The 24,546-nt window shown below is 39.4% G+C and overlaps 1 protein-coding gene across 14 annotated transcripts in view; it reads left to right on the top strand.

The window, feature by feature from the left end:
* The first annotated feature begins 516 nt into the window (after positions 1-516).
* Positions 517-24,546, top strand: part of LOC132989311 (neural cell adhesion molecule L1-like protein) — a 58,344-nt gene continuing 34,314 nt past the window's right edge. For 9 of the 14 annotated variants that reach the window (XM_061056854.1, XM_061056853.1, XM_061056852.1 and 6 more), the window contains exons 1-11: positions 16,654-16,807; positions 18,918-19,093; positions 19,679-19,787; positions 19,922-20,100; positions 20,222-20,344; positions 22,088-22,258; positions 22,597-22,635; positions 22,831-22,942; positions 23,062-23,243; positions 23,380-23,514; positions 24,252-24,392. In XM_061056854.1, coding sequence (XP_060912837.1) covers positions 18,946-19,093; positions 19,679-19,787; positions 19,922-20,100; positions 20,222-20,344; positions 22,088-22,258; positions 22,597-22,635; positions 22,831-22,942; positions 23,062-23,243; positions 23,380-23,514; positions 24,252-24,392 — 1,339 coding nt within the window. In that variant the 5' untranslated portion in view covers positions 16,654-16,807; positions 18,918-18,945. Of the gene's footprint in view, positions 822-12,909; positions 13,023-16,653; positions 16,808-18,917; positions 19,094-19,678; positions 19,788-19,921; positions 20,101-20,221; positions 20,345-22,087; positions 22,259-22,596; positions 22,636-22,830; positions 22,943-23,061; positions 23,244-23,379; positions 23,515-24,251; positions 24,393-24,546 lie in introns of those variants that run through there. The other 5 variants (XM_061056860.1, XM_061056859.1, XM_061056858.1 and 2 more) reach the window with 3 other exon arrangements.

Here is a 24,546-nt window from a genome sequence, read left to right as displayed (position 1 = left end):
TTCACTCATTGAGCTGATGTACTGCTCTGCTCTCTTGCAGCTGGAGTGACCGGGGGAAATGAGAAGGATGTGAAAGTCTTTACAAGCACTGGCACAGTTTTGTGTTTTCACCTACGTATTCTGAGTGTTGATGCGAGAAAGCTATTGAACTTGTCCACTGGAATTCTAAGCTATTTTTTCACCTTTACATTTGATCTGGTAAATACAACTGAGAAGAGTACAGTCACTCTGCACTGCAGTCATTTATCCTCTGTACTCTAGATACTCGGAAAGGGCATGAAGGGAAAAGTTATTGTCCTGTGAATGAGCAAATAACAAATGTATCTCACTTTTATCAGAAGTAGAAGTTTGTGGGTATGCTACGGGAAAAGAGATGATGCCTCTGACTTTCCTTTGATTTACTGTCGGCACGCGCGCGCTCACACACACTATATTTCCCCAATCCCCGCGCTTTGTATTCGCACATATTTTAGCCATGAAGCCTATATGGGTACATTCCGCTTATAGTGTATGACAGCAGTCATTCCACACGCGGAGTCACTGCGTGTCCTTTGACCTCCCTCGTTTCTAAAATAGAGAAACGACCTTGTGGAGACTTGAGTCATAGTTACAGTTGCAGTTTTGGCCGTCCGTCAAAGACTTTCTTACGTTGGGGCGTCTGAAGTAAAAAAGCCAGCAGGAGTCAACATGTTTGTCACTCCATCAGCACTGACTTGTACCGCGGACTAAAAGTTGCCTAAACGTTCACACTTGGAAGCCACGAGCTTCCTCGTTCAAGAAACTTGAAAGACTTTTAATCTCTTCGGTTGCTCGTCTTATGGGTAAGCTATCTCTTTTGCCGTATTTTGTGAGACAGAAAGAAGATCATTTAGCTTAATCATGAAGCAGGCCATATTTTGACAAGGGAAGTTAAAATCAAAACTCGTATAAGGCATCATTCATAGCCCACCAGAGCGTCAGGCTGCTTAAAACCAAGAAGTCTAAAGAGTTATTTGGCTCATGTGGAGCTCATGGTAGCAATTCAACAAAAAATAACACAGTTGGACATTTCAGGTTGTGAAAAAGTGCTTTTTTTTTTACATAGAAAATGGATAAGTCAGTAACAAAGCACTTGTAGAAGTTTTGCCTTTTGTATCTGTTATTTATTGTCTGATCTGGTGATAATGAGCACCAGCCTCCCTCCAGAGATTAGACATTTTTATGTATTTGTTGTTTTGTCCTTCTGACATTATTGCAAAACATTTATCCATTATTTCATAAAGCTGTTTTTTTTTTTTTTACAATAATTGGTAATCTCTTTCTCATGTTTAACATGTTGGGTTGCCAGCATTTTGCAGTTATTCCTGATACATTTTAATTGATTACACATTTTCAACCCTCTCAATGATTTCTTTTAAACATTTGAACAGTGTTTTTTTAGTGGTCTCAAAATGATACTATCAAAGTCACTTAATAATATTTTGTTTGACTTTAAAAACAACAGGCTGTGCTGGTTTCAGATGAGATGGTATCTGACTCTTTTTCCTCAAGTTCAAGCAGTATTCATCAGTACATATAGAAAACAGCTGATTACATTACAATTTGAACTGGAGTATAGGTTTTATTGACGTTTCTATATGGAAGTCACACATTTTCAGATTTATATAAAGATTGGTTATTTTCCTGCACAATCAGTCCAAACTGCTTACTTGCTTTTATACCTCCTTCAGTAGTCAGAGCCAATCACATGAATGCAAATGTTTTACAGTGAGATCACATCTCTCTGCGTCTGTTCTTCTGTCCGGACACTCAGAGAGTGAAGAGGAGTGTTGGCGTCTGAGTCGCTCAGAGCTTTTGCCACACTCAGTCCTGTGTAGGCAGCCCATTCAAGCCCCTGCAGCTTTGTCATGGCCAAATGGGTCGAGTCTTCCTCTTTGTGTGACCCAACTTGACTGAAATGTGGTAATTGGGGGAATCCTGGGATCCTCAGCTCCTGTGGTGTTGTATTGGCCAGCCTTTCAATAAATTAATTTACAGTACAACAAGTTTTTACATGAGAAACAGGTCAGCTTTTAATCAAAACTTTGAAAAACATCCAGTTATGTGTTTATTCAGGCATGGTTCGCTTAGAGTCTCTCCCCCTCTGGTCATCTCATCTGAAATGTTGGCAAAGCCGGTATACTGTCTATCAAACTGTGAATACTTATACAGTTCATCAGTGTTAAGCAAATTGCAAACATTAATATTCTACATGAATTAGTATAACTAAAGAAAAGCAAGTTGAGTAATTTGTTGACAAAAAAAAGAGTTTTTATAGTAAAGTAGAAAGAATCTCTTGTGCTTCAGCCACTCCAAAGTGGAGAAGGATTTACAAGGACGTACAAAAAATAATTCAGTGGATACCTTCTTCAAAACAGGAACCAAAAGAAAATACTGAAGCACACAAATCACTTAAGGCAAAATTAGTAAAGTTGCAAAGGACTAACATTTGACGCATTGAGTCAAAACCTTAAAGTTTTTATAATTCTTCATCATTTCTGTTTACGCCTTTTATATTTGAAGATTCCTGATTCTCCTCATTTTTAGTTAGTTTAGCTTAGTCTGTGAATGGTTTGTGTTGCCAATGCGACAACAGCTCCATAATTAATGCTTTTGTCTGTGAAATATTAGAAGCAGTTCCCAGAGAACACAGATCGATGTCCTTAAATGTCATGTTTTGTGTGACTTCACTTTGCTGTCTTTTTTGGCAAAATGACTAAAAGCAGGATTCAGAAACATTTTACCTTCCGATTGATTTTCTGTTGATTGTTTCAGCTCTGCTTGAATTCACCAGTCCACTGAAAATACACAGACAGCCGCACAGTGCTCTGCCTTCTTTGGTGCACTGATTTAATTCATCCCTTCTCTCTGATAAACACTGTATTGTGCTGCTTGTTTTGACCAAGATTTTCTCCATAGAAAATAAATTGAATCATCCAAATTCATTGCTCAAGGCATTTTCTGACTTATTAGAGACAGAAAAGGGATGATTAATTCTAAATGTCAGAGGCTGAGTGGTTTGTTTTAGTACACTTCATATGAAGCAGGTGCTTGTATGTAAACTGACAGTGGATTCATGCTGGAAATGTCATAATGCTCTGACACTGTGAAATGAAAACTTCCCCGGGTAACTAGCTCACCAATGGCAACAACGAGAGCACATAAAAGTAAGTGTTCCAGTAAATCACTTTGTTCTGCCTTCTCAGAGGTTACACACAGTGTTAGCCCGGGACAGGTATATCTAGCATGTGTTGCCAGGTGCCAGGCATGCTGTCTCCACCTATATCTACTTTGCCTTTCAGAGAAAAATACCAGATAATAGCTTCTCCGCAACCTCTGCAATTGTATAATTGAAGCCTGTCGGAGGCGTTTTACTGTATTTACTCAGCAATGCAGCTGTAAGTCAGTGCATTGCTTTTCAGAGGTGGCAAACTGACAAAACACCCCCAAACCCTTACATTTTGGGATATGAATATCATATAAATACTGGATTATTATGATATTCTGAATGTAGCATATTTTGTTCTCAGTCTGTTGTTGTATTAGGTCTGAAATGCAGCCAAATATTCAGTGACTGAATGTAGTATATTTAGCTGCTGTCAGCATCTGAGCAGCTCATTGTTATCCATTAGAAGAATCTCTGCAGTGTAAGAGCCTTACCAAGCAGGGGGCGAGTTTTCAGCCACTTAATCTGAGACGAGCTTGGGGGAGAAAAACTCAATCCCAGTCTCTATTGCCAACAACATTATGCTATCAACATGCACCCACTTTATGAAAGAATACAACCTGAGCTATGAATCCCAGAGTGGTCTGTCTTGTTTGGAAATCATTTTGTTTTTTAATGTCACTTTGAGAGTGGTTTCAGGTGGTTGTGTATTGGTCGTTAGCCACTACAAATTGATTTTCTGTGTTGGAGCTTTATCGACGTGGTGGACACGGTTGGAAATTCCCTTAATTACAAAGTAAAGGAAGGGAGGTGAACATGCATACCATATCAAAACATTTTACTTCTAGTATCAACTCATAAAATAAACAGTTAGCTGCATAGTTTTAAACCATTAAAAGGTAAAGCGTCCTTGGAAAATGATTCTAGTTGATCAGGCTTACAATGCCAAATGATTTCATCTGCAAAGATTTTTAATTGCAGTAGTAAAAGAAAACTTGAAACAACACCACCACATTTATTTATACACTGCCACAATCAATATGTGGGAAACAAAACCACAGGATTGCTATTAAGTGTAGAAAAGGCTGAAAAATAACTTTATATTCCCAGGGCAAAGAATTATTTCAGAGAAAAGAAATGTGATTGCTTTTTTTTTAGAGAGGCCCAATAATAACTTATTTTACATATCAATAGAGTGAGAGCAAGCTTTCATGTGGATTAACTGTTTAAGTACTGTTTAAGAAGATAATCTGCCAATACTGCATACATGCATAAATTTAGCAGCCTGTGTGTTTAGGAATGTGAGATAGCAGCTGTCAGAAAAGTAGTATCATACTCTGTGTGTGCATGTTTAAATGGCCAAACTGAAATTGGCCTAGCATAATCTTTTTGTGGTAGTAAAAACATTCCATCCATCATCTGCAACCACCACCAAAATAAAAGTGAAGAATCTAACGCAAAATGTTTTTTTTTTTTATCAAGAATAGCAGGTGGTTCGTCTGTGTCGTTCCCATGCTCTTTCCTGCTGTGAGTATTTAGGCTGTGTAGTAGTTCCCTGCTTCTGTTCCATAAAAGGGCACACAGGAATCCCTTCTCCATCTCTTGCTCAATAATTTAATGATGCCTGGGTGGCTTTGATCAGAATGTGGCCATGAAAGAGAAACTAAATGGCTTGAGCACTGATGTGTGTATTTGGTGAGGGAGAATTTATTGCTCTCCTCCGACTCGAGGAGAGCCAGTCCCCATTCGGAATGCTTGTGAAATATTTACAGGAGTCACTGACACAGGAACTTACTGCCATCAACGCTGTGGTTTAAAATAGAGGGATCACTGTTGGAATGCGATTGTGTCTTCACACTGTCTGTCTTGTCTGCCTTTGTGCATTTATTGACATATTTGTTAACATGAAACCTTCACCATCATCCATCGAGGGATTAAGCTTCGTATCCTCTGGAAATGTTTTTAAGAATTCCCAGTCAGTCTCTCCAGCATGGATTCCAGCAGTCTTGTTACCATGGTGCCTGGCTTTCTGCCTCTCAGCTCTGGCACTTCCTAACAACCTAGAGCAAAGGTCGTGACCACTCCAGCCGACAACTGTTTGGTGAAATAAACGCCCCGAACAGGGGGCACAAATAACTTTGGACCCTGTCTGAATTGGAGGAGCTGAAGTTTCTACCGTGAGCACAAGAAGACAGGGATGATCTGGCTTTGTGGGCGATCACATATGTTGTCCTCAGACTCCCTTCACCCCTTAAGCTGCACTTTCAGGAGCTTGTGCTCAAGTTCAACTGGGAATAGGTTCCTCAGTGGTTGAGAAACATGGTTTGCTGGCACTTGAAATGCTCTTCAAGACATTCATCTGGATGCCTTCTTTTGAACAGTGCCCTCACTGTTAAGTCCCCCTTTATCCAGGACAAAGCTTACTGTGACACAGAAACAGGAAAATAAGACGTGACATCTACAACCCATCCCCATGCTAGCAGTTACAGAATGTCCCTGTTACCAGACTATGAAGTAAACATCCTCTCTGCATGTGGTCACCTCCTGCAAATTACTTAATGCACTATTGCAAATTCTAGTTTGTATTTGGCCTGGAACCTGGAGGGATGGGATGACTTTAGGGCTTGTTCAAAATCAGGGCATGTCACGCAATCAACATGAAATCTGCCCCTACAGCCGGTGTGTGAAAACATAATGATAAGAGCTCTGCTGTGTTTGACAGGAGGAAAGAATTTGGGTATGACGCATGGTTCAATGTTCGAACATGTTCCCCTGCTTCAAGGCTGGGATGATCTACATGAGTAACGACAGATTCTCACTCCACTAATCCAAGGCTCTTTAAGTGTTCTGCCATGTTGCTTTACCTGTGCATATTGTCATTATATGATCGACAGCTGTAGAGGAGATGTGATAAACAGTTGAAGAGAAAGTATGTAGGTCCATAAAAGAGAAAATAATTCAAGTGTGTTTAATAACTAAAGTTATAAAAGGTATATTTATTTATTTTACTCACCCATCATCTAGGGGTCTTTGTTCATAATAACCTTTAGTAGCAGCTGCTTTTCAAAGCTCAGTCTTTCTCCCCTATGGTGAGCCTGTTGCACGTGTTTTACAAGCGTGTGGAATTCCTACAGTATGTTATTTTACCATATTTAACCGTCACTCTCAAACCCTGAGCTATACTTTTGAAGCGTACCACCCGGGGATTCACGATGACCCTTGCACTCCGAGCACATTGATTTTGCTCATCTACTGCTGGTATTCCTAACAACAGGCTCTGAACTGAATGTCTGTCTTTTCCTGCTGCTGGAATTTGATTCATATGCTAATCAGCTGAATTCCCATGGATTTCTCTCTCCTGTGCCGTAGATATCAACCCAAATACTCTCTACCTCCCCCCTCTCCTCGCTGTCTGTTTTTGTCTCTCTCGCGCTCCCTAACTTTCATGCTTTCTCTGGGTCTCAACCTTGCTCACAGTAATCCTAGGATGCTTTATATGGTAGTATGCAGTTCTACCTTTTTCTCTATTGCCTTTAGGCCATGTAGAGGTTCAGCCAAATCAGCATGCTTTTCCCTGCTTCTCGAAGTGCTTCTTTCCAATGAACAGATAAAGAGAGAGAAGCCAGCTGGAAAGTGTCTGTTCAAATTACGCATACATACAGTGTATTTTCTTAAATAATGGCTATACAGTATTTTTTAACACAGTCATCAAGATTTGAATTTAAGTATATGTTGCAGCTCTGAGGTCATAATCAGTAGTGGAGTTTTCTGGAGATAAATTCATTGAAATGTACTCTATGACAGGATTAACAATACCACTTTGAACTATGAACCCAAATCAATCATACATTTATTGAAAAGTAATTTACCTTTTAACAAAAACTGAAGATATTTGATTTTATAAAAATAAAAAGTATGACAAATATGTGAAATAAATTGTGGTCTTAGTGAGTGAAAAATAGGGATGTTTGCGTTTAGTAGAATAAATGGTTTAACGCCATCACCCTGGCTAGTCTGCAGCAGAATTACTAGTCAGATCACAAATTATTAATATTTTGGCCCACATTGCCACATATCAATTGTATTTTAAGACTCCCTTGAAAATTAGATGATGCATCACAAGGGGCCACCCTTTCATGAATTCTAATAGCCAGTCACATGTTATGCTCAAACTGCAACACAGCCATCCCCCACTAGCGAGGACTGTAGCTCCGGTTAAAGAGCTGTCCCGGCTCTACTACCTGGATGTAACCAAGGACAGTGAATGGATATCTCATAAGAGCAGTGCGGTTTTGCAGTATTGGGTTGTGTAAAGTTAAACTGGCATATCGTCAAGATTGAATCCACTTATAGCATAGACATGTCATGTGAACCTGCAGGAAGGATAGAAGGCTTAGGATGCTATAGGCAAACCAAATGACATTGTTTACCAGCAGCCAATTTTAGATAAATAATGCTAAATTTTCTCTGTTTCTCTTTTGTTAGCCTTTGACTCGTCAGTTAGTCCTTATTTAAATTTCTGTTTAACGGACTGGAATTTGGTATGCTAGCAACATCCTTGGTAAAAACTGGTGGCCATGACTTTGATCCAGATTCAGCGTCCATTCTCACTAAAACTCATTAACTGAGTGCAACAATACATTTCTTCTGATCCAGGAATGCCTTGCTTTAATCCTATAATGTTCCTCTATCTCTACGCACCAATTTTGAAAAAAATTGCATTACGAAAATTATATTACTAACATTCTTTGCTGGCGAAGGTAATCAATTTCCAAGTTGGTTTACTGTTTGGCAAATAGCACAACATAACACCTGCACAAAATCTGCATTTGAGCTTGTTTCGCTGAATGGTTGAAACATTAAGTATTTCTTTGTATTTTAAGTTTTGAGTTTACCTTCATAGATGCCCAAAAGAAAGGCACTGAGTAAGTTCTACCAGTGTGATTGTAGATTTTTACTTAATGAAAGGAGATCATTTCCTGTCCTTTAGCTTTTGGATTCATGTAATGAGTGGTTGTTACAAATACTTGGTCTTTATGTATTTCAAATTGTATTTTACATAACAAGAAGTGATGTTCATTTTCCTCCATATTTCTCAATGGTTGCACATTTTTTGGAAACCATTAGACTAAATTAATTTGTCATGGCTACAATCTTACTGCTGTGTTTTTATGAATGGCCGTCTTACCCCTAGCAGTACCTTTGTGTGGAAAAACAAGGTATTTGATAATTGTTACTTAGCACAGTTGCCGGGGGGGTAGTGTACTCTATGATTTACAGTAAACAGGCTTCAGTTGATACTTGGCTCTGAATGTAAGGCAGCCACCCTCAGATGAATCACAGCCTCTCAACATGTTCAGTTTATGTGTTAAAAAACGTATGATACCTGACTGATGTCTTTGGTTGATAGCCAATCTGATCAAAGCTGAAATATGTCAAGCAGTCTATCATCTGCATACAGATTGACCGGGCCACCGCGTCCCTCAGAACATTTTTCTTTTGCTCTAGCACCCTCCTTCATACACCCGCTCTCAAACTTCCGACCCAACACAGTGGAACTTCTAAAACACTCTTTAATGGACCCTTTCAATAGGGAGCACAGACCAGAACAAACACTTTCATTCATGATGTTCCAAAAATGCAAATGAAGCAAGGTCCTGACACTTTCACAGGGGTACCCCTGTCATGGGCCTGTGTTAGACAGCAGTGAGGCTATCATGCATTCAGGGTAATGTAAGGTACAAGTCCTATGTTAACTGTCCAGAGAGTCATTTAGACCCACCAAGATGATGAGTCTCCTCAAGCGCCATTGACTCTGAGCCATAGCATAGCTGAAGCACCAACTGATTGGGGGCAAGCTAAATACACTACTGCCATTAGTGCTATACGTATAGAAAAAGGTATACACTATTAGATAGTCATCAGTGCATTAGTGTGTCACTTACTGTTCGTTTGGAGGGATGGTTAAGTGACATGACCACAACAGGTCATGTACATGAAACTGCCCCCCGCCCTCCCCACCAACAGGTTATGAACATGAATCTACCCCCGCCACTAATGTTTTAGAAAATGTCCTTTGTTAAATATTGTAGTTCTGATCCCTTGTCAGAGCTTGCTATCATGTGATAATGTTTGATGAACAGTTTTGAGGTGACTCATTTCTCTCTTGACAAGTCAAAGCAGATTCTTCTTAGCCCATTGATGGCCAGCTCATCATCATAGACCAATTTTTTTTTTTTCTCAGGAGTGTCCTGTATGACGATTTTCTTAATACAGTAGGTTATTTGCCTTTGGGGTTTTTTTTTTGGCTTAAGACAAACATGTTTTCCTCTTCAATATATAAGGCTAATTTGCATATGAATGTGTGTTGTTACTGACGAATCTGACAGTACTAATACATATCTTTTTTAAAATCTGCCAAGATTAAGCTTGATACCTCTTAATGTGACACATGCTTGTGGTTTTAGAGCCATGGCTCAGACTCTTTTCATCCGGACAAGCAGCTGTTAAATGACCAATATCACTCCTCGTCCTTTTCTTTCTTGTTTGAGAAAAAAAACTAGGCTGCAGGTGCAGGCCGTTAAAAGTAAGTCCCAAATAAGTTTTTTAAAAAGTGACAAGAAAATCGCTCTTTTCTTTTCCTTTCATTGTAGTCTGCCTAGGGCTTGAGTAATGACATCCACAAACTGTGTTTTGGATGTTTTAAAAGAAAGCTGGGGGAGAACACGTGGGAGAGTGAAAATGTGTTTACAATAGTGTGTGCGTGCTACAAGACCAGACAGGTCTCGCACTGAAGTGACGCTTCACTTTTCTTTCTGTGTATGAGCACTTGGAGATGAATTTTAATCCCCAGGATCAAACTGTTATTCCTAAACACCAGAAAATGACAATCATCACAGCTTGTCAGGATTTGCAACATAGTCTATGTAACTTCATGGGTGGCTGTTTGTCAAATCTTTTCACCAATAGGAGAAATACTGAAATATGAGGAGTTGAATGTGTCTTGTGTTATCACTGTCTTTTGTTTCATTTGGAAACAGAGAATGTACTGCTTTCATCATGGACATAAGAATTTGTTTTGGGTGGATATATGCCGTTGATACTACTGATTAACGTATGTTAAAAGCTAGATAAATAGCTAAAGTTAGTTTATTTATTAAAAAAAACTGAAAAATGTCTTTACTTATTCAAGTTTAGACGTTTAAGACCCTTCACAGCTCTCTTGATCAGACAAAAAAGCAGAAAATGAAATGAACAAAGTTTGAACAGCTTTTAGGCCCCTGATCCCGATCCGATTTTTTAATATTGAGAATCTGCCGATACCGATTCCTGATCTGATACTTGTTTTTTTTATTACAAAAATAATGTTTGTAAAAATTAAGTTACTACAAGATGTCTTCAGCTTATTACATTCAACTTAGTCCAGTTAGTATTGTTGTAAAACTCACATATAAAATCAACATTCTACTCAGAATGATGTAAAAGCTTTGTTTAACTTTAATATTCAGTCGTAAAAAAATGACAAATTCACTTAGTGCTGTTTTATAATAAATAACAAGTAAACTTGAATACACTAGAACACATCGCAAAGACTACAGTCAAAGGCCAACCAACACGCATGTTCTGCGCATGCGTGAGAGACAATAACTCTCCATGCCAGCAGGTGGCGGTAGTCTGTAACCGGAAGAGGACGAGGAAGAACGCGGATAAATAAACCGTTGTTGTGATACGAGAAGACAATTTTCTCACCACTGTCGCTCAACACTCGTAATAAAGGTACTTCTAATCAAGAATAATGTCTGATAAAAGGTGAAAATGGCACTGGCAGCCCTTGGTCTTTTATTTGTGGAACAAGAATAGAAGAGGCGCTGCCGTAATTCTTCTCATGCACTGGCTCTCCTGTTTCGCTTAGCTGAACATCAGAGAGATTCCTATCCCCAACCGCGTCGGCTCACGGCGATTCAACAAGTAGAGTCGCCCAACTGGGGCCGACGGGTAGCGACAGAGCTGGACACACCGCAAAAACTAGGGTGACGAGCGCTCACCGACGGTCCATCTCGTCCCCGGAACTATTGGAAACCAAGTGATAACGACGGAGGATAAAATAAACAACCCCCCGTCATGGTGGTGACGCCCATGTCTACACGTCATTGGTCACAATTAAACACCAGGGAGAAAACTAACTTTGACTACAAAAAACTGCTCCAATAAACAACAAACTAAAAGAGGACAGATTTAGAGAAATAATTTGCTTGAACTATTTAACCAACAGTACTGTCTAGGGCTGGGAATCTTTGGGTGTCTCACGATTCAATTTGATTTTCATTCTTGGGGTCACGATTCAATTCAGAATCTATTTTCGATTCAAAATTATTCTGGATTCATGATTCAAAGTCTATTTTTGAATTAATACATACTTCAGGATCTCCTCCACTCATCTGTGAGACTGGCTGAATTAATGAATAAATCCATTTTTTCCCCCACCTAGTACTGTCCCATGTGAATGTTTTTAAAACTTCACAAGCTCAGCTCAAACTCAAACTAAGTTCAAGGAATCAAAGAAGTGGACCTACACAAACAACCGTTTTGAGGCAAAATTTCTGGCATTTGTTGGATTCTTAAAAAAGACCTCATCAACCCAACTAAATACCACTCTATGCCAACAGGATTATCCCATAAAACTAATTACCAGCTTAGTTCAGACCACGGAGCACCGTACTGCTCCCTTTATCTGCCTCTCTGCCACACTGATCAACAACGTGTGAGTGTGAAGGAAGGTGTGAAGAGGTCTTCTTGTGGCCTTTTGGTGTTTGAAGGGAGGAAGTTGAGTGTGACTGCTTGTCTCCACACTGTCTCTACTTGTGCTGCTGGCTGTGGCAAACTGATTAAGCTGCTGAATGCCACTCTTTGTCACTCTTCACTTCTATAAGGGACATGTTTCCACAGTGATTCATGTTGTTTTCCAGTCCGTGTCATTCAAAAGCCTTACTTTTTCAAATGGGGATTCATTTAAATATTCTTGTTTTTTTCTGTAATGAAGAAACACCTTTTTTTTTTTTTTTAAACGAGCCAAAGCAATAGAGAAGGAGGTCATATTGATTTGAAAGAAAAACCCAACCATGTGTTTGGTGATTTGGTATCAGGAATTTAAGATTAAAATAATATACAGTAGTGCCCTCTGATTGCGTGCCAGGCAAGCTTGTGTTTATGGAAGCAACTCTTCAAATGACTTTCCACAGAGCAATGTGTGCCAGCACAGGCGCTACTTCAAGCTAGACGGCTTTTAAATGAGGCGAGACGCCTAACATACTTCTAAGAAGCACATGTGCTCTGAAAAATATAATTTGCATTAAAGAACAGTAAATGGTGTTCTTGCTTTAGCTGTTGAAGTGAATAAGAATGTTTTAATGATCTAAACCAATGTAGTGTTTACATATTGGATCAAACTTGCAGTAGGAATTGATCACAGTTAAAGAGTTGTGTGTTTAGATGAGAGGTTTCAAGTGCTAATGTATTTAACCATTAAGTTTCCACGTGCAAACACTTTACAATGTTTTTGTTGGAGTTAGTAAAAGGTTTCAAATATCAGCCACTAAACACTTTTGCTTTAAACCTGTTTTGCATGTTTATGTTTACAATGTAGCAGTTTAGAACTCCTGCCCCTTTACATAATACTGGAAACACAGGTTTGATGGATCTGTTTGATGTGTGTCAGAGTTGTTTGCGTGAATTCCAGACCTGCATAATTACTAGTTGTTGAAGCGCTTGGGGGACTGAAACAGAGACAGTCGCACGTTTCTGTACCAACAAGTAATAAGAAGAAGTGTTGACCTTAGAGGTAAGGGGAGTTCTTTTGTTATGACCTTAGGTAACTTTTAGACTGGATGTGTTTAGAGGAAACACATTTAGGCTGTGAAGCTCATGTATGTCATTATAGGATTATAACACATCCCACTAGGCTTATAGAGCTATCTGTGATTTAAAATATATTTAACTTTTCTTGGAGAAGTCCTCCTGACAAATTCCCCAGATAAAACAGGTATGAGACAATAAACTTTCATGCTTATCTTTTTTCATTTGTGTTTTTTGTTTAGAATTGATTACTTTCCTGATTGAGTTTCATAAACATAGAAAATATAGACGGCAACTTGGGATGTTATAATCATTTAAGTTGACAGTTGAGAGCTCTTTTATGTACAGATAAGTCGGGCAGTTGTGGAGTATTGTAAAAGAAGATAAAAAAAAAGATAATACCTTGTAGATGAAGAAATGGTATTCAGCTCCAAAAATAATTAGTCCACAGAGACAGATGTCTTGTTTATTATGCCTATTGTGTTAAGTTTTGCTGTTTTTAAAGCCATCTCTTAAAATGATGTGAACCTAATGACACCAGGGATTGAAATAGTCAGGATGCACCCATAAGTTGTTTTCCAGAGGAGCAAGAAAATCATCCTAGTTACACTTTCTTTATCACATGTCTGTTAAAAATCCTGAGTTTTAAGAAGTTTTGAGACATCAACTAACCCAACCCACTCAGTTTTTAAGGTGTCGGCGTAGTTACTTTGCCAAAACAAAGTTGACAGGGGAAAGTACTCCAGTATTTGTTCATGAATAGAGTCTGTCTGCAGGCTGCCTTCCTTTCTGTCAGTCCCAGCAGATGTTTGTGGTCGTCTGAACCCTCCTCTGTTACTGCTGTCATTGTCAGTGTTGTTGACAGCAAAGTTTGACATGATGCATCTCTCTTTGGTGCGTGCATTCTTATGTCTGCGTGTTAAGCTTGGGTTAACACCCACTGGAATCAAACAATGAGAATAAAATAGAATCATGAATGGGTTGTGACATTTGGATTCTGTTGTTATTGGTTTTAAATACGTTGGTGTGTCCAGGAAGCATTCCATCCTTTCTTTCTTTGATCATTACACACATGCACATGTGTAATGAGTACAATATTTTCACAGCTATTTAGGCCCAGCCATCTGATGTTGAGGTATGTCAAGCTTTTCTCAAGTTTGTTTGAAAGGTATTCTCTAACAACTATGTGTCTGTGAGCTTTGTGTAGAGACATAAGCAAAAGACTTGTAATTATCAGAAAGCACCAAAGACGAGGGCTGCTGAGGAGGAAATGCATCACTACAAAGGCACGGGGCAGGGCAACCTTTTCAGTTTGTCACCACAGGGGATTTAGATCTCGGTAGAGGCAGAGTTGGAATTCACAAATGAGGGATGTCTCTGGTTTGTTTTAACGTTCCTGTTAATTAAACAAGCACAATGAAACTGGTCATGATCGGAGACCCCGAAAATACTTGGCAAAATCCATAGCATTCTCTTTTGTTTGTCATTATTCTGGCGCCTAGGTGTCATCCTTCAAACTGTGAGTCATTGTTACAACAGTAACAACAGACCTTTGTATATAAAGGGCTTCAACAAACAACTATGTTTTTATAGCAGTTCATCTGGAGATAAGAGTTGTGAGTACCAGTGGATTTGTAGTTTATACTTAATGTTCTTGATACATTGATCAATAGAAAATAACAAACGTTTTTTGATGTCCATCAAAAAGGACACAAGGTCTTGTTTGTTTGTCTATCATAAGACAGCAAAACATATCATTTTGACTGATTTAACAGGAAATTAGAGAAAAATCAAGACCTAGCACAAATTGGTATATTTGAATTGTAAAATACTGATGCAATTGGGCGCCGGATAGCCTACTGGTTTTATCATGGGCCTCACCGCATAGTCTCACCGCATGACCGTGGGAAACAAATAACTGATTATTAATATAGTTGCAGATTATTTCTGTCAGCCGATTCATCAATTCATTGAAAAACACTCAGATTTGGAAAATATACGGTGGAACAGGAATGTACGCATAACATAACAGGATATGTTTTACAAATTATTTTATGTTGTGTCCTATATCTTATATATTATTTTTATATATATATATATATATATATATGTTTCTTTCAGTCTCATTTTCTTGAGCTCTTAGCTAATCCTAGCTCCAAAAACAGCCAGGTGACTCTGTGCATATATTTGCTTTGACCAGAACATGTATGTTTGGCCGTGCTACAGCTATTGTCTTTTAATTTGCATGAATCTTTTGTGCACTTGGTTCCATGTCTACATAACATGTCAAGCTGTGAGTGAACAAGTAAGGCTGTTAGGCTTTGCCTCTAAGGTTCTTTCTCTCCCTGTTTACAGAGGCCCTGCTCCCTTAAACCATAGAAAAGGTCCATTAGAAGTGATGACAAACGGCTTAAATGGACTGCTTATGTCTCAGCCATCTGGACCTACAGTAAAGTGACTTTTGGTTCAGTTAAAGTAAAAAAAAAAAAAGTGGGACAGTACAAAAAGTATTTGTTTCTTATTTAAATAAACATAAACACAGAAGCATGAGGGAATATTGGAAGACATATTCTTTTTTTGGCAGAGTAAATGCGGTTTAGATTGTTTCTCCCCCCCAGAGCCACTAATTAAAGCCATCTTTAAAATATTATACTGCAAGTAGAATAGCTCCTCTCATGGGTAAGGCTCACCCTACCTCATTTCAGGCTTTAAAATACTGAAGCTGTTAGTGTGAAATCTTTTTTTTCCTGCTGGGTGTTTGACCCTGCAGGGCAGTACGAGCATTGCTTAGTCGTTGTGGTCATTATGTCTCCATTAGGCCTAGAAAATTATGTTGTAGATAAAATCTCCATTATTCCTACAGTGCAGATCAGGAAACAAATTGGAAAACACTTTAACTCAGTGCTGTGGCTGTTATGCTACCTATACTGCAAATCCCCTCTGTACTCCTTGGAATATAAATGAGTCTATTGAGAGAATTACAAACAGATAAGATTGCAGACCTCTGCATGAAGGGGGTGTTTAAGTTGTGTGAGAGAAATAAAGATTGATCACTCGTCTCTGGATAAAAAGCCGTACTTACGTGATGAAAGAACTTTAAAAGAGAAAAGCGAAATCATGTTGTTTAGATGGCCTAGTGCCCTGCTATCACACCATCATGTCTACTTCAGGCATGTTCTCCCATGCCTTCATCCATCAATACCCTGCAGTACCGTAAATGAGAGCACACATTTATAAAAGCTCTGGTCCTTTGGGAAAAGATGACTCCCTTCCCCTTTCAAAGGAGCTGAGACACATTGCATTAACATCATTCAGACAGGGACGGTTGTAAATGGGCGTGCGTAGTTTGTTGAAGGATGGAGGGATCTATGAAAGAGAGAGAGAGAGAGAAAGACATGCCTGTACTTCCTCTCCTCCCATTCTTTAAAGCTCTGTGAGTAGCCCCGCAGTGCAGGCTTTGTCCCAGTCATTGTCACAGGCTTAGCAAGCCTCTTTGCCAGTGAGAGGCTTTGGCGACATATGTCACTTCAGTGAGTCTCCTGTTAGCTGCTTGAGTGAAGGGGCGGGCAGGGAGGCGTGTCTGTGTGCCAGCAGAGGAGCAACGTGTGGTGGAGGAGGAAGGGCATGTCAGAGATGTTGGTTTAGAGAGAGTTGTAGGAATGATCCCTCGATAGTCTTGTCACAAAGTTTTTTGTTGTGTGTGGACTTGCCGTGCAGCTGCCTTGTGCCACTGCTAGGGGTGATTTGAGATGTGGAATAATTCAGAAACCAGTAAGTTTTGGTGACTTCATTTTGGACATTTGCTGAAAGTAGTCCCTAACTCTGTGTTGCTTTTTATGTCTTTGAGTAGCAAAAGGTGTACAGATAAATGTGCATTTATTTACTGGCTGTTTCTTTCTGTCTACATGTAAACAGTCTCTGTGTGGGTGCAGGTAGGTTGAGGGAAGTTGTAGTGAGTGTGAGCTTTAAGAAAGGGAGGGAGTCATGTATACAGTGTGTGTTTGCAGGGATTAGTCATGTAGTAGTCACACTCATTGTGCCCCGGCCAACTATTGGCTTAGTGATCACAACCCCTGCAGATTTGTGGCTATGATCTGCCATGTGCTCAGGTAATAGATCCTTTACTCCCAAAACAAATGCCCTGCTATGTGTTTACACAGGACTCCACCCCATTTCACGCTTGAAAGATTATGCCTTTTAATGGGCTGTGGGGGCCTTGTGTTAGTTATTATTAAAGGGATATGGGTGCAGATCTCTCTGTGCATATAAGGCTTGGTAATTCAAAGTGTTCACCCTGCATCAGGCAGAGGATTTGCTGCACATGATTGAAAGTTGCCTGTTTGGTTGTTGCTGTATTGACAGCATCGACACATGACACCCGTGGAGTTGTGGCCTCCTACCTAACAAGGGCTCTGGTTTGCTGTCTGTGATTTAAAGCAAAACACTGTCACTAAAGTTTTTATAGTACTGTGGGTGGTCTCTAATGAAAAGCCGTGTCTTTGTGCAGCCTCTGTGAAATACTTCACACACAACTCCAGACGAAGAATGACAGCAGCTTACAGCTTTATCACAACGTGAAAATGTATGCTTACTCCACTGGAACAAACATCTAGCAGCTTTGTTTACCATCCAATTCAGTGGAAGATAATCACAATAAAGTCCTTATTGTAAATAATACTGTGCCACAATCTCTCAATTTGTTTAATTGATTCCAACCTCAAGCAGCTTAATCCTGCATCTACTGGCACAATTATCATATTAACCTTTCTCACTAAGAAGGGACAGCACATGTAGCTTTGTGTCCTTGGAAGAACTCTAAGTAGCACTCAGTCATTGTTAAGCAACGTACTGTATGACTGCTAGAACTCCCCTGCCTTCATTCTCTTGATAGTAGGATTAGCTGGGCGGGGGGGGGGGGGGGGGGGGGTGAATCCATTTGGCAATACCACCACGGTCTCAGCACTGTGAGAAGTAAGCCGTGAAATACTGACGAGCTTAGACCAATTTATAGTCTGCCATCTTGGATCTAGTGATCGTAGCAGAATGCAGCTTTGTGCCAGTAGGGTTTACTGTAAGCATGCCATGCGATGCCACCAGCCAAGCTTTACAGTTCAAAGGGTAATCTCCAGACAAGTGCTCTGCTGTGTTGTGCCACGACATCACAACAAAGAGGAACAACTGCATCTAAATGGGTAGTTTACTCAAACGGAGATTTTGCATGAATTAATCACAGACTAGTTAAAAAAGAGAGACAACTTTTAAATCAAATCACTTATTAAATAGTGCTGAACTGGCTGAAATTAATGTCGTGTAATTAAAGGAATTAATTTAATTCTTTATTGAATGAAAAATATTTTTTACTCAATTGTTAATAGTCTCGACTGCTTTTCTGTGGCTGTCAGCCTTCAAGTGCTAAGCCTTTAAATTCATTGAAATAAATGCCCTTTGGGTAATCTGCATTTTGCTGCAAAAATGAAATATTTTTCTTACCCTGAGGCACAGCGTAATTAAAATGAAATCATCAAAACACTTGAATGGTTTTAGTTTTAGATTGTGATAGAAAAACACTGTAAAAAAGAATATGGATTTGACATGCTGTTATGGTATCAGGTCGTCTTGTTATTTATGTATAGCCTTCTGGTTTTCACACTTTCTCTCAGCTCTGACTCAGCTCAGTCAGCCACATTTTATAAATTGCCTGATATCAGCATTGCTACCTGAAGTTGGACTATTAAGGGACAAACACATGATCTTCCTTCAACACTGCTCTCTGCTTTGCTCTCATGCTGTGGTGATGATCGTAGCATGAATGAACCTTTATTTGACTGTGAAATAAGTCTACTAATGACTTTGTTTTTTGATCTTACCCTCCATCCTCAAGGTGCTCTGTGCCTTACACATTCCAAGTGATGCCAGTTGATCTGCATCGACACGTTCGCCTGATTGCTGCTGTCTCCATTGACCATTGGACGGGGATGAGGTTGGAGGGTTGCCTGCAGTTTGTCCTGCTCATGGCCTTGACCTCCAGAGCTGCAGGTCTCAATATTCCTCTGGAAGGTAGGAGTACCATATAATTATTATAATTAACTATTTAGGCAATGCCCAATTACTAACTGTACAGAAAAAATGTAGAGTTGATTTACAATGTTTGATAGTGGTGGAAGCAGAGATCTTTATTGTTTTGGATTTTTCAAAATGTAATGTTTGCAAGTTGTGTACATTTAATTGCCTCACGTCTCCATGTGAGTAAGAAACCATTTCTCAAATATTTGTACTCATCCTTTAAGAAGTTCCATCTTGCGAGAGTATAACTGCTTTGTTATGACTAACAAATAAGTTAAAGTAAATTGTTTATGTCACCTGTGTTGCACCAGCGGTTGCTCTGTTTAGGACTGAGAATGCTTTGCAATCAAGTCCTGGTTCGCTGTTTCAGTTCCGTGTCTACATCAGGCACCTTATTTGTGCAGATTATCCAGAGTGTTAACATTCAACTTTTCATTGTCATGACTCATGTGCTTCATACAAGAAGGAAAAAGTTGTATTATTTCTTGTCAGTTTTGTTTTGTAGCCATACCTGTATCACTAATATTAAGATGAGGCATTCTTGTGATCATTTTGCATGTTCTTGTCCTCATATCACAGTGGAGCAGCCTCCCACCATCATAACTAAAACATCCGGCACTGTTATTGCACTTCCTTATGACCTTACCATAACTTTGAAGTGTGAAGCAAAGGGAAACCCAACACCAGAGTAAGTAACACCACCTTCACCTCTGTTATGACCAGAAATGCTATCGCTGATTTAAATGAAGTGTCACAGAAGATCATTGCTTTCATACGTCGCACAAAATGAATGATAACCCGCTGTGTATTTTGTCCGAACAGATACAGATGGACAAAAGACGGCAAAGATTTTATCCCTCCCCTTAACAGGACAGGCCACACAGGTGGCACTTTTGTGCTTCAAAACAAGCTTCTCGACGAGTTCCAGGGTAAATACCGATGCTATGCTTCTAACAAGCATGGAACAGCCATGACGGAAGAGATCAAGCTGATAGTTGCGAGTGAGTATTCTTTACAAATGAAGCTTTTGAACAAGGTGCTTTTCAACATTACAGTGTAAGTCATTTGTTTTTTCAGGTTTCACAATAAGGTTTTCATTTGCTGTGTGTCTTTTTTACAAAGGTGTCCCCAAGTTTCCAAAGGAGACAGTGTCTCCTATTGTTGTTGATGAGGGAGACCCAGTCATCCTGCACTGTAACCCTCCTGAAGGCTCCACCGACCGTCAGATCTACTGGATGTCTATTGGTAAGCCAAGAAGCAAAGGTTTCTATTTGTAGTTTTTCGGTTGAAAAGTGTGATAAATCAGCCTGAAAAGTGGGTTATGTTCTTCTAATATTAAGACACTTCAAGGAAAGGCATCACTTTTACTTGTATTTCACTGAATAATTATTGTATTATGGAGGAAGGGAAAAATACTAGCCAACAACTACAGTCCTCTCCCTTCAAAACTATGGTTGGTGGATTCATCTGGTTTGACCATGCCTGTGTTTTCATGCTTAATAGTATTCCTGTTTTGAGACTTTGCCTGGTTGTGATCTTATTCAGGACACAATGTTTACATGGTACATGTGAATGACCCTTGTTCTTCATGTGTCTGTATACATGATCTTTACAGGATACTCATTTCTTTTAACTTTGTGCAGTTATGTCTTCTCTCTATCTCAGTACAACAGGTAGATTATGCTGGTTTCTCACAACCAGGATAAGGGCATAAACCAGGATATGATGCACATGTAGGAGACATACCCAGGATACTTAACATAACATCACATTGTGAACATAGAAAAGCACTCTGTTTAAGTGAAGACAAGTGCAAAGGCTTAAGTATGTTTCAAATAAACTTTGTTGCCCAGCCATGTCTACATAAAGAGTTTATACCTTGATCAAACACATTGAGACTAATAGCACACTTTTGGATGGTTGCTCTTCAATGGAAATACAAGGTCATGAGTGTTTTGAGATATATTAAAAAAACAGACATTTAAGGAAAACCTTGGCAACTCATAAGTGATAAGCTGTTAAAGTATGGGTGTCATTGATTTAGAGCCTTGCAGAGTTTTAGAGATGGATAGTGAAGGCAGTGTGAGCGTTGAAAAGAGGCAGGTGGCTGTTCTCACTCTCCATTGGCCATCAGTGATTTCAGCAGTGACATTAAGGTGAACTTTCAGAAAAAGGTATAAACTTGAGGAAACGCATCAGGCCCCTTCTTCCCTCCCCTGCCAAAGGAAGTGTTTCTGACTAAAGTGCTTTGTCAATATGGGTGGAGTTTTTTGACTTACCTTTTGCTCTGCTCAAGGAGCTCCAAAAAACCTGTCTGATGTGAGAAAGAGAAATATACGTCTTTTAGATGCTCAGAAGGACATGAGCTGGAGACCTGGGGCAGAGTGAATAAAACACTTGGGCACAAATTCTTGTTTTTTCAGTTTGAAAAAAAAAATCTGAACAAGATGAAAAATATTGTTGCCTTATATGAGCAAGGGCCATGAAACTTAACCCAGAAACAAATGTGTTGGTGTTTTTTTTTTTTTTTTGATGTGCATTGAAAAAACAGAAAAATGTCTCGGGGCAGTACTGTGAATGGGCTTACCAAGCAGTTACACACACCGTCACTGACCCGTGACATGAATAATGGTTCAATGTAAACCATTTATTCTGTTAAAGGGTGCATACAAGTTAAGGCTCTATTAAAGGAGACTCCATAAAGGCAATTCCATGGATATGTAGTGTATGCGGGGCTACCCTGTTTTGCAAATTGTGTCATGTGACCTTCCTTTCATTATGAGACTGTTGTTGAAATATGTTTTATTTTTATTTTGTTTTTACTCTTGACCCTTTGGTGCACCTGATGGCTTTATCTTTCTGTTCTGTGCTGTGTCATTTCTGCTTTCTTACCAGCCAAATTGTATCAAAAAACAATTAGTAGGTTGCATTTGTATTCGAAGATTTGCATTGCTAGCATAGCTTTGATGCAACTATGCTCTTTTCCAGGCCTCCAGCACATTGAGCAGGATGAGAGGGTTTCCATGGGCATTGATGGCAACCTGTACTTCTCTAATGCCTTACAGAAAGACAGTCGGCAGGACTACTGTTGCTTTGCTGCCTTCAACAAAATACGCACCATCGTCCAGAAACCCGCCCTGACTGTCATGGTCAAGAGCTGTAGGTTGACTTTATCTCTTTAACTCAAATACATACAACTTTGAAATACTGAAGCACACAGCAGGTTTGTCATCACATCAAGGACAGAACATATTTCCAGATATTTTTACTGTCCAATTTAAGACGTTCCCAAACTGCATACCAAGACACAGGGCTTGTCTTGTCATGTTTTTGCTTTTAAAAGCTATGCTATAGGACTGGGCAAAGCAAGATATGTCAGCATAGATAAACCATCACTACCACTAGTATTGTTCTCCCTGTGTTTTATTTTCATTCCAGTGAAAAATGCCCATGATTGTATCACTACTATTATCACTTTATGTTGTTTTTCATTTCAGTGAAACCTGACAATAATTCTGCTCTCAGCAGCAATACCAGTGAGTAATTTTTACACATCAAAGCCTTTACAGCATAAATCAAGCCGTTTTTTTTATAATGTGATCGGCAACTTTTCTGTTTTCCAGTTTGAAAAAGCTACAGAAAACATATATTATAAGCATGTCTGTGTATTATATGACTAATTGATTTAAATAATAAAGATTGAGAAACACTATTCTTTTTGTGTTATGTAGCTCTGGCCCCCCCACTGAGGATGCCTGGCCTGCTGCTGCCCCCTAGTGTTCAGTCAGAGAAGGTTCTGTTGAAGGGACAGAGTCTGGAGCTAGAGTGTATACCAGAGGGATAGTATGTATACATGCTGCATCATCACAACGAACTGCAACAACTTCATCACTATGTGTAGTCTATTATCTTCTTCATCTTCTATGACGGCTCACAAAACATCATTTTGTTTCTTGACACAGTCCCACTCCCAAGATAACATGGATGAAATTGGGGGACGAAATGCCTCGAAAGACAAAATTCAACAACTTTGGAAAACAGTTGACCATATCTGCTGTAGAAGAGATGGATGCAGGGAAATACATGTGTTCAGCCAAAAACTCTGCTGGAGAGGCTGTCCACTACTTTGATGTAATAGTTGAAGGTAGGTCAACACCAAGCGCTAATTATGTGTGTTCTTGTGGGTGCATTTGTGTTTGTGTCAAAGAGCAAACTGCTGACACAGAGAGGGCAGTTGTTTAGATGTGTAGACCAATGCATCTCTTCTTAACGTCTCCCAGAGCCTCCTAAGTGGCTGACAGAGCCTCCTCAGAGCCAGCTGACTGTTATTGGGTCTGATGTTCACATTAAGTGCTCGGTCAGCGGAAAACCACCACCAGACATAACATGGAGGAGGAATAGTGAAGTTTTCAAAGGTAAGTTGGGAATCGTGGTTTTGTGCTTCTTTTGGCACTGGGCAGGAGGACTGTGCAACGAGCAGCTTTTTCAAAAGTTCAACCACAAGGCCCTGAGTTCAAGTCCACAAGCAGCTGATCTGCTAAACATCCTTCTACATAAGATGGAATTTATAAAACAGATTGCACTACATTGATATAAATGTCTTGTTGCATAAGTTTCTTTCAGGTCTACTGTTAATTTATAAATCCAAAGGTAATTGGCCAGTACAGACTTATGATAGATATAATGGAGTGAAATTTTAATTTAATGACAATACACCAAATGCAAAAATAAGCTGCAGTCCTCACTGTTAATGGTTTTATGCATGATTACAACTATTTGTCTGACTAATTACTTCATTGATGAGAGTATTTTGTGGGTCTATACATTTTCAGTAGTGGAAATAATGTTCATCAGAGAGTCGTACCTGATGTTACTGTTAATCAGTTTTCCCTGACCAGTAGACCCTAAGCAAAGAAATTATATTTACTCAAATGGAGCCGAGCAGCAAATCTTCACATTTCTGGAGCTTAAACCAGACTTTTTTGATTGATTGCTTTGTTGATCAATCAGCCAATCCTTTCAGCTCTTCTTGTTATCTGATTTGTTTTAACGTTCAAATACTGGTGTTAGCGTTGGCTTAACAAATCATGCTGTGAACTGTAGCATCTCCTTTGAAGTTGTTTTAGATTTCATGTATGTTCCTCTCTCTCAGATGACCCGTTGAGCAACAGACGAGTGCTTGATGACACTATAGTGCTCCATAACGCCACGCCAGAGGACAGTGCCGTCTACCAGTGTGAAGCCTCCAACAATCATGGCAAGATTCTGGCCAACATCAACATCATGGTCACGAGTGAGTGTATCAATAAAAAGTTAACCTGTCAGTGAGGAAATGGTTACCATCTGATGAAATCAATATGAAGTGCAACAGGGTTTTCTAAATGGTTCTGATCCCAAGTATTCTCATGTATTACTAGTATAAGAGTACTCATGTACTATTATAATCC

This window comes from Labrus mixtus, chromosome 15, assembly GCF_963584025.1.
Source record: "Labrus mixtus chromosome 15, fLabMix1.1, whole genome shotgun sequence".
NCBI classification, from domain to species: Eukaryota; Metazoa; Chordata; class Actinopteri; order Labriformes; family Labridae; genus Labrus; species Labrus mixtus.
The sequence above is the reverse complement of the archived record's forward strand: the minus strand, read 5'-3'. Positions and strand labels throughout refer to the sequence as shown.